Source organism: Triticum dicoccoides, chromosome 7B (assembly GCF_002162155.2).
Source record: "Triticum dicoccoides isolate Atlit2015 ecotype Zavitan chromosome 7B, WEW_v2.0, whole genome shotgun sequence".
NCBI classification, from domain to species: domain Eukaryota; kingdom Viridiplantae; phylum Streptophyta; class Magnoliopsida; order Poales; family Poaceae; genus Triticum; species Triticum dicoccoides.
The window spans coordinates 585,884,346-585,897,320 of NC_041393.1; the positions used below are offsets into that span (position 1 = coordinate 585,884,346).

At 48.6% G+C, this 12,975-nt stretch overlaps 2 protein-coding genes across 2 annotated transcripts; one reads left to right on the forward strand and one right to left on the reverse strand.

The window, feature by feature from the left end:
• The first annotated feature begins 267 nt into the window (after window positions 1-267).
• LOC119335265 (macrophage migration inhibitory factor homolog) lies at window positions 268-1,735 on the forward strand. Its single transcript, XM_037607408.1, has 3 exons — window positions 268-480; window positions 592-792; window positions 1,487-1,735. The coding sequence occupies exons 1-3, from the start codon at window positions 370-372 to the stop codon at window positions 1,520-1,522; spliced, it is 348 nt and encodes a 115-aa protein (XP_037463305.1). The 5' UTR covers window positions 268-369; the 3' UTR covers window positions 1,523-1,735.
• A 249-nt stretch (window positions 1,736-1,984) lies between these two features.
• LOC119335813 (mitogen-activated protein kinase 4-like) lies at window positions 1,985-5,202 on the reverse strand. The gene is made up of 3 exons (XM_037607888.1): window positions 4,825-5,202; window positions 3,725-4,150; window positions 1,985-3,149 (listed from the first exon to the last, which is right to left on the reverse strand). Exons 1-3 carry the CDS (start codon window positions 5,185-5,187, stop codon window positions 2,463-2,465), a joined length of 1,476 nt encoding a protein of 491 aa, XP_037463785.1. The 5' UTR covers window positions 5,188-5,202; the 3' UTR covers window positions 1,985-2,462.
• Between the last annotated feature and the right edge of the window lie 7,773 nt (window positions 5,203-12,975).

Genomic DNA, 12,975 nt, shown 5'->3' on the forward strand with positions numbered 1-12,975 from the left:
TAAACTCGTTTTCCTCTCCAAGAACTATTATTTATTTATCCAAAGAAATAAACTATGCTGATGCCCTCCCACTTCCGTTCACTATCACAGATTTCCTCCAGCAAACACACTGTCACGGAAAAAGTCGGCTCCTGACCAGCGAACGGAAATGCAACTCTTGACCAGCGACTGAGCCGACTCGCCCAGCCGGAAAGAAGCTCGGCCCCGGCCCCCGGGGCGGGCTCGGGCTGCCCGGGCCCGCGCCAAATCCTCCTCTCCCTCGCTATCGCCGCACGTAATCAATCCTCTCTTGCTCCTTCCCGCTCGTCTCGGCTAGCGCGCGTGCCTCGCTCCCCTGTCCACCACAGATTCCACACCCCGCCGTACGCGATGCCGCAGCTGAGCCTGAGCACCAACGTGCCGGTGGACGCCGTCGTCGCCGCCGACATCCTCCGGGACTGCTCCAGGGCGCTCGCCAGGATCATCGGCAAGCCAGAATCCGTAACCCCCAACTCCTAGACCCCTCCCTTCCCCGGCGCGCGCTCCGTCTGCTCGACGGAATGCCTTCCCGACTCAGACTGCGTTGCTGACCCGCTGCCCTTTGTGGCGCAGTACGTGACGGTGTCGATCGACGGGTCGGTGCCGACGTCGTTCGCCGGGAGCGAGGAGCCCGCGGCGTACGGGGAGATCATGTCCATCGGGGGCCTGGGTCCCGGCGTCAACGGCAAGCTCAGCGCCGCCCTCGCCGACATCCTCGAGGCCAAGCTCTCCATCAGCGCCAGCAGGTTCTACGTCAAGTTCGACGATGTCCAGGTACGCACGCACATTGATCCTCCTCCGCGCCCCACCCCAGAACCCACGTTGCACGGATACTTAGATACGTATCGGATACATGATACGGGGATACGCCCGATACGCCAATTGTCTGAGAACATGGATACGGGGACACGTTTAATTATTAAAAATATTGAAGAAAATAGAGCTTCTAAGTCATCAAAGCATGCCTCAATAGGATTATTACCTTTGTTTTCTTGCACTTGGTCCACTTCCATTAATTGACAGTGGATTTTCTTAAGTTTATTCTTTCAATCAGTGCATCGACTCTCACTTGCTCACCTTTCAATTAAACAAGAATATTGACAATCATGTTTTGGCATGAACTCGCGCCCATGTTAGGAATCTTTCAAAAGTGCGTCTTTACTATTGAGGGAATTTCACGTCAAACGAGGGACCTCAGGTATCCAAAACGTATCACAGAAGTATCCTAGGAGTATCAAAAATTATTTAAAAAAAATAAAAAATCAAGGGATACTTATGAGATACGGTATCGGGGCAGTATCTGAGTATCGGGGCAGTATACGGCTGGATACGCGCACTTTCTGAAGTATCCGTGCAACATAGCCCAGAACTCTACTCACACCGTCACAGGATCGTTCTTTTCATCGGGAGTAAATCTGTATTTGACTTCTTTTTTTGTCATGTGATGTTCCTCGTTTTGGTGCTGCAGGGGTACAATGTGGGCTTCAACGGAACCACGTTCTAAGACAAATCCATCAGAAGAAAGATGTTGGCGACAGTAGTGAACCAGTACCATACCATGCCCCACTGTGTATCATCTGCATCTTGGATTTTCGTCAGTTAATATTTCTCGCATATCTGAAGTACTAGTGCTGTGATTTCAAGTCAACAGAATGCAAGTTCTGCTTTTGTTTGCTTATTTGTTCAGTATAAAAACAAAGTGAAAACAATCCAACCACTCCATTGAGGGCTTGAGAGTTCAGAATTCTTCGGATGAGTTCTTTCCCAGGGGAACAGGAGTAATAACTTTGACCACCATAGCATCAGCACATTCAGTGTATACATAATACATTGCAGGTTGGGGAGTGGGGGGTGGGAGGGGGGGAGGGCAGAGTTTATACTTTTTAAGCCAAACAGAAAAAAAAACAGAAAACACCATACAAACTGCAATTTTCTAGCTCTTGAAGAAACAAGACAAATTTGAAGGTAGAAGCAAAACAAGGTCACTTGAAAGTTTAGACCTCCTTACATAGAGCAGCTTCTAAAATTTACAACTTACAATCATGGGGAAAAGGGAATATTACAACTTACACAAGCTTCTTCATAACCCAATTCTTAATAAACCGAATTCCGCTTCTACAACACAGTAGTCCATATACATAGAGCAGTGTCTAAGATTACAAACTTACAATCAGGGGAAAAAAGAGAGAAGATTACAACTTACACAAGCTTCTTCATAACCAGATTCTTGATAACCGAATTCCGTTTCTACAACACAGTAGTCTATATATACTAGCAAGTACTGATCCACAGCTAGAGAAATCCATACGCCGTTTATTGTGCACATATTTACATAAACAGGTCACTCGACGGCATTGCGATAATTGCATTAAAGCTTTATATGAAGAACGAACATGTGAAGACCCTGGTGTGGCACACTGCTCTCACATGTTCATTCCTGCTTGTCACATATTCACCATCCTGGCGGCCTCAGGGTGATACTGGAGCATCTCCTGCCACAACATTTCTCGGATCATATCTGTGCCAATGTTTTCATCTATGTCGAGATCGATGGGCACCTGAGCAGGAGGGTTTGCGCTAGGATCATACAGCGGGGACATGTAGGGGTGCTCCAGAGCCTGGGTGACACTGATCCTCTTGGAAGGGTCAAAGACAAGCATCTTCTGCAACAGATCAATGGCAAGAGGATGGGCGTGCGGGTACATGATACTGAGGGGCATCCCCGGGGTGTATGGAAGGGATTTAATGTAGTTGCGAGCTTTTGGGTTGTCAATGAACGCAAGGTCAGTCTCGCTCATGGTGCCAAGAACATTGACTATAAGCTTAAGCTGATTAAGGCACTCGGTTCCTGGAAAGATCGGCTTGCGGCCAAGTAGCTCAGCAAAGATGCAGCCAACAGACCAGACATCTATGGAGGTGCCATAGTTGTCGCAGCAGAGGAGCAGCTCGGGAGCTCTGTACCAGCGGGTGACAACGTATTCGGTCATAAACTGACCTTTAGTGTTATTTGTGCGAGCCAGACCAAAGTCACAGATCTTCAGGTCACAGTTCGCATTGACCAGAAGGTTCCCAGGCTTCAGGTCTCTATGGAGTATCCCCGCTGAATGAAGGTACTTCAGTCCTCGGAGCAGCTACAGTCAAGGAAAATAGTGGGGTCTTAGATTATTGATTGATCGACAAATATGAGAGAAAAAGGATCAGCAGAAAAAGGAGAAGATGGCATGGTAACAAACAAGACTAATCTGTAGGACAACTATTTAATTATCGGTCCAATGCAAGATGCTCAAGTTCAGTTTCTACATAGTTTTCCTCAAATAATTTACAGAGGCTCAAGTTATAGGTTCATGCAAATACCATATGCATGTCTGCTGTGTATTAGGTTGCTTTTAAGAAATGCACTTCCAGGGCACAAGCACCATTAGGGAGCAGCTATAGAAGCTAAGCTACTACTAGACATATTCAAATTGACATGTGCTTCTTCCATAAATTAGCAGATTGTTCTTTGGCAACTTAACTAGTTAAAACCCAACAGCTTTAGATAGATCATAAACTTAATGCAAATTAGTACGAACTGCAAAAACAACATTATACTGGCGTACACCTGAAGCATGAACAAACTAGCTTATGTCAGAATGGTGAACAGATGAAAGACTACATGGATAAGCGTTATGCAAAGGTAAGAATGAAAAACAGAGCCGATGCATACCTGAAAAAGGAAATACTGGCAGTGGTCATTGGACAGCGGCTGAGACGACTTGACTATCTGATGCAGATCCGTGTCCATGAGCTCGGAGACCAAGTAGACATCCTTGAAGCTCCTCCTATGTATCGGCATCATTATATCCTTCAAGGCAATGACATTCTCATGGCGCAGGTGCCGAAGGAGCTTCAGCTCGCGCAGCGTCCTCAGCGCATCCACGCGGTTGTCAAAGACGTTGTTTATCTTCTTGATGGCGACCTTCTCGTTGGTCTCCTGGTTGATCGAGGAGCAAACTATCCCGTAGGCTCCTCTCCCGATGGGCTTGATCGGCACGTACTTGGTGTCGATCTCGAACATGGTCTGCCACATGGTGTAGTAGTGCTTCCCGTGGTTTCCCATGCCATTCGGGGGATCCACCATCATCGCCATTTTCTGCGGAGAAGAAGGAAACATAGAGTTACCAGTCTATTAATTGAGAACAAAGGAAGCATAACAAGGAAAAAGTTTACTAGTTTAGGGTGCCAATTTAATTTTGCCAAGTCTTATCAGCTTGACCCATGGTACTAACAGTCTCTGTTTCCACCCCACACACAAGTCATCATCACCCTAACACAAGTGTCTAACAGGCTAACACGGTGAGCGACGCTCATCCGCCTTGGCCAATTTAATTTTGCCAAGTCTTATGAGCTTGACCTTTTCCATGGCACAACTACTAGCAGCATGTGTTTCCACCCCCACAATTTTATCCTCAACCTAACACCAGTGTCTGCCTAACACTGTTTGTTTGACTGACCCAGTCCCAGTGGTGTGTTTTGAAACGAATCAGAGCCACCCTCTGACCCCAAGCCCAGCGGCCAGCGCAGCACAATCCAAAGCTGGGCGCTGCAATCCGCCGCCGAATCGGACCGAATCGGCCGCATTTCGACGCAACTCCTCCCGGCTGCCCCTAACACGAGCATCCTACCGGCGACCGGAGCCGGAAGCAAACCCAATTCGCCACCCGCATGCATAAGCTCTTGCTTTGCTTCGCCTCAAGAAAGGGAACGAAAATGGAGGAGGAGGGGGCGAGCCCCCCGCCCCGTGTGCGGGCGGGATCGATCACTCACCTCAGGACGCGGCAGCAGCAGCGTCGGCGGCGGATCTGGAGAAGCAGAGCACGTCCGGGAGCGGGGGAGGAAGGGGGTGGGGAGCGCACGCGGAGACGGAGGCAGGGGCAGAGGGCGACCGAGCAGGAGGGCTCTCTGTCTATTTTTTATTTCGGGGAAGGAAGGAAGGAACGAACGAACGTACGCACGCACGTAGCTCCACTGGACTTGTGGGAGTGGTGACGAGGAGATGGCGATGGATGGGTGCCGCTCAGGTACAGCGAAGGGGCGGGCAGCTAGCGATGGAACACGCGGCAGGCTGAGGAAGATGATGAGGAAGGCCTCATGTGGCCGCCCTATATATACCCGCCGCCCTGCCCACATGGCCGGCCTCGGGACACATGGCCGTCGCCGCTCCTCGGGACCGGGATCGAGACCAATCGACGAGGCGACCCTGCTTCATCATCGTCCTTCCGGTCCGGGTAAGCCGCCCACCGGCTTTCCGGCAACGCATCGCACGTGCGCGCCCGGCCCCGCCCCCGCGTAGCGTGCGGCGCTGGGGCGACGGCTCGGAACTAGCGTGCGTGCGTGGCCGGCGTCGGGCGGGGCCACGAGGGCGCGCTGGGCTCGGGCGGTAGAGTAAAATGTGGGTCGTTTTCCGGATCGGTGCAGTAGTTGGGTTGCTTTGCCGGCGCGCGCGCCTTTCCTCTCCCCGTTGAGCCAGCCAGCGGCAGAGGCGCGTATGGACGTGATTGACGCCAGGGATGTCATGGCATGCATGGTTTCGCCGCGTGATGCGGGTTCGGCGAGTTTATCGTCCTAGATATTTGGGGTCATGTCCATGATGATGAGTCAGTGGTTACGCTTAACCACTCGGCTTCCCGATTATAGTTAGCGCTGCAGATATTGTATTATTTGATCAACTTTGGGCCACCACGTCTTGCGAGGTCAGCTGCCTAATTTTGTTTGGACATTTTGAGTCCTGGAGGATTTTTTTTACTCTAGTGCTTTCTCTTTTGAATGAGAAAAATAGCGTGTTAAGGGCATCTCCGGCGATCCGTAAATTTCCTCCCGCATCTGTCAGCGGACAGGGACTACGGAGGAGTTACGCCAGGGCTGCCATGCCATGCATGGTTTCACCGCGTTATGCGGGTTCGGTGAGTTTATCGTCCTAGATATTTGGGGGTCATGCCCATGATGATCAGTTAGTGTTTACGCTTACGCACTCGGCTACCCGAATCCATGATGATCAGTCAGTGGTCACACTTACGCACTCGGCTGCTCGATTACTGTTTAAGTGCTGCCAGATACTGTATTCTTTGATCATCTTCGGTTATCCTCCAACTTTGGGCCACCAAGTCTTGCGAGGTCAACTGCTTAAATTTGTTTGGTCATTTTGAGTCCTGGAGGTTCTTTTAGCTCTAGTGTTTTTTTTCAATGAGAAAAATAGCGCGTTAAGGGCATCTCTGGCGACCCTCAAATCCCCCCTCACCTGTCCACGGACAGGGACTACGGAGGAGTGATGCCAGGGCTACCATGGCTTGCATGGTTTCGCCGCGTGATACTGGTTCAGCGAGTTTATCGTCCTAGATATTTAGGGGTCATATCCATGATGACCAGTCAGTGGTTACACTTACCCACTCGGCTGCCTGAATCCATGATGACCAGTCAATGGTTACGCTTACGCACTCGGCTGCCCAATTATAGTTTAAGCGCTGCCAAATATCGTATTCTTTGATCATCTTGGGTTATCCTCCAACTTTGGGCCACCACGTCTTGGGAGGTCAGCTGCCTAATTTTGTTTGGTCATTTTGAGTCTTAGAGGTTATTTTAGCTCTAGCGATTTCTTTTCAATGAGAAAAATAGCGCTCCGGCGACCTAATTTTTTTTCCTGCTGCACCCCTCCACTGACAGGGACTACGGAGGAGTGATGCCAGGGCTACCATGGCTTGCATGGTTTCGCCGCGTGATACTGGTTCAGCGAGTTTATCGTCCTAGATATTTAGGGGTCATATCCATGATGATCAGTCAGTGGTTACGCTTACCCACTCGGCTGCCTGAATCCATGATGACCAGACAATGGTTATGCTTACGCACTCGGCTGCCCAATTATAGTTTAAGCGCTGCCAAATATCGTATTCTTTGATCATCTTGGGTTATCCTCCAACTTTGGGCCACCACCTCTTAGGAGGTCAGCTGCCTAATTTTGTTTGGTCATTTTGAGTCTTAGAGGTTATTTTAGCTCTAGCGATTTCTTTTCAATGAGAAAAATAGCGCTCCGGCGACCTAAATTTTTTTCCTGCTGCACCCCTCCGCGGACAGGCACTACAGAGGAGTGATGCCAGGGCTACCATGGCTTGCATGGTTTCGCCGCGTGATGCGGGTTCGGCGAGTTTATCATCCTAGATATTTGGGGATCATATCTATGATGATCAGTCAATGGTTATGCTTATGCACTCGGCTGCCCGACTATAGTTTAAGCGCTGCCAGATACCGTATTCTTTGATAATCTTGGGTTATCCTCCAACTCTGGGCCACCATGCCTTGCGAGGTCAGCTGCCATATCCATGATGATCAGTCAGTGGTTATGCTTACACACTCGGCTGCCCATTTATATTTTAAGCGCTGCCAGATACTGTATTCTTTGATCATCTTGGGTTATCCTCCAACTTTGGGCCACCACGTCTTGCGAGGTCAACTGCCTAATTTTGTTTGGTCATTTTGAGTCCTAGAGGTTTTTTAGCTCCAGTTTTTTTTTCAATGAGAAAAATAGCGCGTTGAGGGCATCTTCAACGGCGACCCGCAAATTTTCTCTCGTACCCGTCCGCAGACACAACTGCGGGAGGCTACCGTCCAACCATAGCGCATACATTTCAAACTCCTTTTCAACAAACCGGATGAAATTCATGCAAACTCAGCTGGATTTCATATAATCATGACAGATTTCATACAAACCAGGCGAAAACGGTTATATTTTGGACATATTTTCAAATGAAAAGGTAAAACTATGTGAACGTACAGTCACACGGAGCTCCACTCCCACGACACGGATACACTACGCGAGTCTACGGCCGGCCGCGGCGGATCCCTTTGTCTTCCTCACGTCGGACGGCCCGATCACCGGACTGCTGGGAGCCCCGGAGGTATATGCTTCAGCGCATAGGGCAGATTGCTTCCCCGCCGCTCATAGGAGTGGAACCACGACTGATGCTTCAGCTAGAGGGGAAGGGGCGCCTCCGCTTCCGTGGAACCCACCTCGTCAACACCGCGCAGCCGACATCTTTCTCTGCGTGCATGGCGCGACCACGTGCGCATCGATGCCGGATGGCACGGTCGCAGGCACTGGAGGCGACGCTGCCCATCCGGCCATGCTCCCCGCCTTGTCGGCCTGGAGCAACTCGCAACTCCTCCGCGAGCTGGCTTGGAGCGATAACTTTCTCCGTCGGGCTAGGTGAGGGAGGTGGTGCAGCGAGCTGCCTCGCTCATATCTGTTGGGCTCGACGGGCCACCCAGCTGGCTTTTATGCCGGAGAACTGCTCTTCCCGCTCGTCGGATGACATCGAAAGAGTGGAGAAAATGGGGGAAGGAGGAGATGGCGGAGTGCTACTTGTGAGCTTTATTGAGATTTTCCCCGAATAGGAGGGGAGAGGCAATACAGTAGAGAGAAGTATTTCCCTCAGTGAGAACCAAGGTTTATCAAACCAATAGGAGAATCACGCAAAGCCTTGTGAATAGCACCTACACACAAAACCAAATACTTGCATCCAACGTGGGCAAGAGGGTTGTCAATCCCCTTGAACTCGTTACTTCCATGGATTAAATTTTGTAGAGAGAGATATATAAATTTCAAAACAAAATAAAATAAATAAATTGCAGCAGAGGAATTTTGGTTTCATAATATGATTAAAGTAGACTCGGGGGGCCATAGTTTTCACTAGAGGCTTTTCTCCTGAACACATAACATACAATGGGAGAACAAATTACTGTTAGACAATTGATAGAAAAGCCCATAGTTATGACGTATTCACAGCAATGATCACGTATATAGGCATCATGTCCGAGACAACTAGACCAACTCTTGCCTGCATCTACTACTATTACTCCACCAATCGACTGCCATCCATCATGCATCTATGGTATTAAGTTCATGAGAAATGGAATAACGCCTTAAGCAAGATGACATGATGTAGACAAAGTAAACCCAATCAATATGAATAAACACCATCGTTCTACCCTTAATGGTGATAATCCCCAACTTCAGGGAATCATCGTAGCAATTTCTAAAGGTGGAAGTGATAAGCATGGAGTGTCGAACCCACAAGGAGCTAAAGGTAAGATCAATATTCTCTCAAGTCCTATCTGCCACTGATATGACTCTACGTACACCGAACGTTTGCTTCCAACTAGAAACGAGAAATAAAACTATGTTGTGGGTATGAAGAGGATAACTTTGCATGATATCAGAGAGCTAAAATATAAAAGTAGGTGTTGTTATCATAAAGTTAGAATATATTAATAAATATTATAAATAGCGAGTGTGGAATAATGTTGGGTCGGTATGTGGAATTGTCCTAGGCAATTGTTAACAAGATCGGTAATCATTATTGCAATTTCATATGAGGGAGAGGCATAAGCTAACATACTTTCTCTTCTTGGATCATATGCACTTATGATTGGAACTCTAGCAAGCATCCGCAACTAATAAAGATCATTAAGTTAAAACCCAACCATAGCATTAAAGTATTAAGTCCTCTTTATTCTCATACGCCATGACCCACTTATCCGTGTTTCTGTTTCTGTCACTCACGCAACATAGACAATAAGCAAACCATGAACATATTGCAAACCCTACGGCGGGGATCCCTCACGCTTGCGCGACACGGAGGGCACCATAGGACAACACCAATAATAAAACATGCAACTCAAACCAATCTAGATCATCAATCAACCCAAAGACAAAGGAAATCTACTCAAAACATCATAGGATGGCAACACATCATTGGATCATAATATGTGACATAAAGCACCATGTTCAAGTAGGTGATTACAGCGGGGTGCGGGAGAGTGGACCGTGTAAAAGAGATTAGGACAACGATGATGATGGTTATGTTCATGAAGTCGATCACCGTGGTGATGATTCCCCTCCCGATGGCACTCCGACGCCACCGAGAGAGAGGAGGAGAGGTTCTACCCCTTGTGCTTCCTCCTCCATGGCATCCCACTAGATGGGGAGAGGTTCTCCCTCTGGTCCTTGGCCTTCATGGCGATGATGGCCCCTCCAAGACCCTCCCCCATGGCCTTCGGTGATGATGGCCCCCTTCGGCAGGGTGCCGGTGAGGGCCTAGATTGATTTCTCGTGGTTTTGGAGGCTTGCGGCGACGGAACTCCCGATCTCTCCTCTGTTCTATTTTTTTAGGATTTATAGGAGGGGTTGGCGTCGGTTTCACGTCAAGGGGGCCCATAGGGAGTCCACGAGGTAGGAGCACCCTCCCGGGGGGTAGGGCGCGCCCTCCACCCTCGTGGTGGCCTCGGGACTCCCCTCCGGTAGCTTTTCGTTCCAGTATTTTTTATATTTTCCAAAAATATGCTCTGTTGATTTTCAGCGCATTTCGAGAACTGTTTTTTCTGCACAAAAACACCACCACGGTAGTTCTGCTGAAAACAGCGTCAGTCCGGGTTATGTCTAATCAAATCATACCAAAATCATGTAAAAATATTATAAACATGGCATGAATACTTCATAGATTATAGATATGTTGGAGACGTATCAAATGGTAACAATACAAATATGTGTCTTGTCCCCTACTTTAACTAGGATATAGAGCACCGCCAGATTGAACCCATTACAAAGCACCTCTCCCATAGAAGATAAATCAATCTAGTTGGCCAAACCAAGCGGATTGATCGGAGAGAAATACGAAGTCATAACAATCATGCATAATAAAGTTCAGAAAAGACTCAATTGCTTTCATGTGACAGCCTGGTTTTGGCTCTCTTCTTTCTTTGATTTTTATTTGGTTTTGATTTGAAATTTGGAGTTTGAATCACTTCAGTTGGACTTAAACACTTGGGCATCACCTTGGCTTTCACCCAAGTTACTCATTTCTCTCCCTAGCCATCATTTCTTCTCTGGTATACCCCAAAATAATATTATGAATATTTTTCTTAAATGAAAATATTCGTTTTCTCCTCTAAAACCCTAACCAGCCACTTGTGCTCCAAAGCAACCCCAATTTTTCTTGCCCACAAAAATCTGAGAAAATTCACAAAAATCCTTTGAACCCTAGGGCACCTCCCTGAGCAAAAATATTGCATCAATTTTTGGAATATTTTTGCTACAGAAAATATTTTCTGTTTTGGACAGAAATGGTAGTTTCACAGCAACTACCATTTTACTTGCTCCAATGCCGCTGCATTTTCTTGTGCATCACTACCTTCCTAGATGATTACCCCAAAGCTGAGCTACCAACTCCCAGTCGTTTGACCACAGTAAACTCTCAAAGTTACTGTCCAGAAACTTACCAGGAAGTAAAACTCCAACTTACAGCACCTGAGTTCGACTCAAAGCGTTGGCAAACCCCTAAACACTGAGGACTACACGCCAGACATGAAAATGGGGCCAGCCGTGGCTCTATGCCGAAGTGCACGTGGTGACCTCGCGTGTGCACGGTGCCAACCTGCTTGTCACCGCGCTCTGAGTGCCGCCGAGCCCTTTGTTCGGCACGTGCTCGCTTCCCCGCCTGCCTAACCTCGCCAAACCTCACCACCATCACCGTCTTTACTCCCTTAACTCCCTCCTGGCGCTTGCCGATGCCGGAGCTCGCTGCAGCAAGCACGGGCACGGTCCGGCCAACCCAACAGTGCGCCGCGCACTGTGTTAGTCGCCACCCCCTCGTTCATGTGCTCGTCTTCGCCCGCTCACAGTGCCCGCGTGAGCTGCATCGCCTTCCCCCTCGCTCACTGACGCCGCTCGTCACCAGCCGCCGTGTCCAAGTGTCCTCCGGCGGAGCCCGAACCCCTCACCTCACTCGTCTATAAATACAGCCCTCCCCAGCCCTCTCGAGCATCGCCAGCTCATCTCTCACACTCCACAAGCCAGTAGGAAGACGTAGCCCGGTCGGGCAGGCCTCGGGTCGCCGTCCCCGAGCTCGAGCTTGCCGGTGATCCCCTCTGTCTGCCTTCACCGCTCCATCCCTTCCCAAGCTCGAGCGACTCTTCCAGAGCCTCCGACGTGCTTCAGCGGTGCCGTCCGACTTGGTTGGAGCGACTGGTGCAGCCTCTGGTCGCCGTCGTCCCCAACTCCGGTGACTGCTGCTCTCTGCCGCCGCTGGAGAGGCTCGTTCCAACACCGTCTGACCACCCCTAGCTATTCTACGTGTACGGGCACGTGCGCCTCCATCTTCTCCTTCGATCCATCCCTCTAGCTCCGTCCAAGATGCCCTCCTTGCCGGCGTGTGCTCCGGCAAAGCTCCACCTTGCCCTGTTTCCCACTCCCCCTCCCTCTCACCTGACTAGCGGGGCATGCTGTCAGCCACTCTGGCCGCGCCCAAAGCGGTACGAGTGGAGGCGCCCCGCGGGGTTTACGCCTTCGACGTCACCCCCCCAATTCTGTTTTATTTAAATTCAATTCAAATATTTGCAGAGAACTTCAAACAGCTATAACTTTTTAACCATAAGTCCAAATGAATTGATTCTTTTTGCATTGTGTTCTGTATGAAAATTTCTAGCAGCACACCAAAGATGAAATTTTTTCTCTGCTTTCTAGATTTTCTGGTGAATTTCAGAGTGTCTCTTGATGTTTTCTTTTTGTGTTTTTAACTGATTTCAGAAGGTGAAGCTTGTCTTGAGGATCACCAGGAGGAGTGTGAGCCTCATCTGCACTAAGGCAAGCCACAGCAACGTTTTCACGGTGCCATTGCAATATTTTTGATTTTTCAACTTGAATAAATAATTTAGTTCATGCATTTAAACCACCAAAATAAAAATATATATATTCATTCTGTTGAATGTTTGATTGTGTTAACATGTTGGTTTACAGAAGGTTAAAGTTAACTAAGTTAGTTTAAATGATTAGAAGTTACCTTTGATTATGAAGAAATAATTTGTTTATGAAAAAGAATTAGTTTAAATAATATTTTCTTGAGTAAGAAAATAATTGTGCTAGGATATTGT

Excerpts from the sequence above, each read along its gene's own strand:
- LOC119335265 (XM_037607408.1), top strand. The coding sequence starts at position 370 with ATGCCGCAGCTGAGCCTGAGCACCAACGTGCCGGTGGACGCCGTCGTC. Across the intron at positions 481-591 it reads TCATCGGCAAGCCAGAATCC|TACGTGACGGTGTCGATCGA; the intron begins GTAACCCCCAAC and ends TTTGTGGCGCAG. Across the intron at positions 793-1,486 it reads TCAAGTTCGACGATGTCCAG|GGGTACAATGTGGGCTTCAA; the intron begins GTACGCACGCAC and ends TTGGTGCTGCAG.
- LOC119335813 (XM_037607888.1), bottom strand. The coding sequence starts at position 5,187 with ATGTGGGCAGGGCGGCGGGTATATATAGGGCGGCCACATGAGGCCTTC. Across the intron at positions 4,151-4,824 it reads TGCTGCTGCCGCGTCCTGAG|AAAATGGCGATGATGGTGGA; the intron begins GTGAGTGATCGA and ends TCTTCTCCGCAG. Across the intron at positions 3,150-3,724 it reads GCCAGTATTTCCTTTTTCAG|CTGCTCCGAGGACTGAAGTA; the intron begins GTATGCATCGGC and ends CCTTGACTGTAG.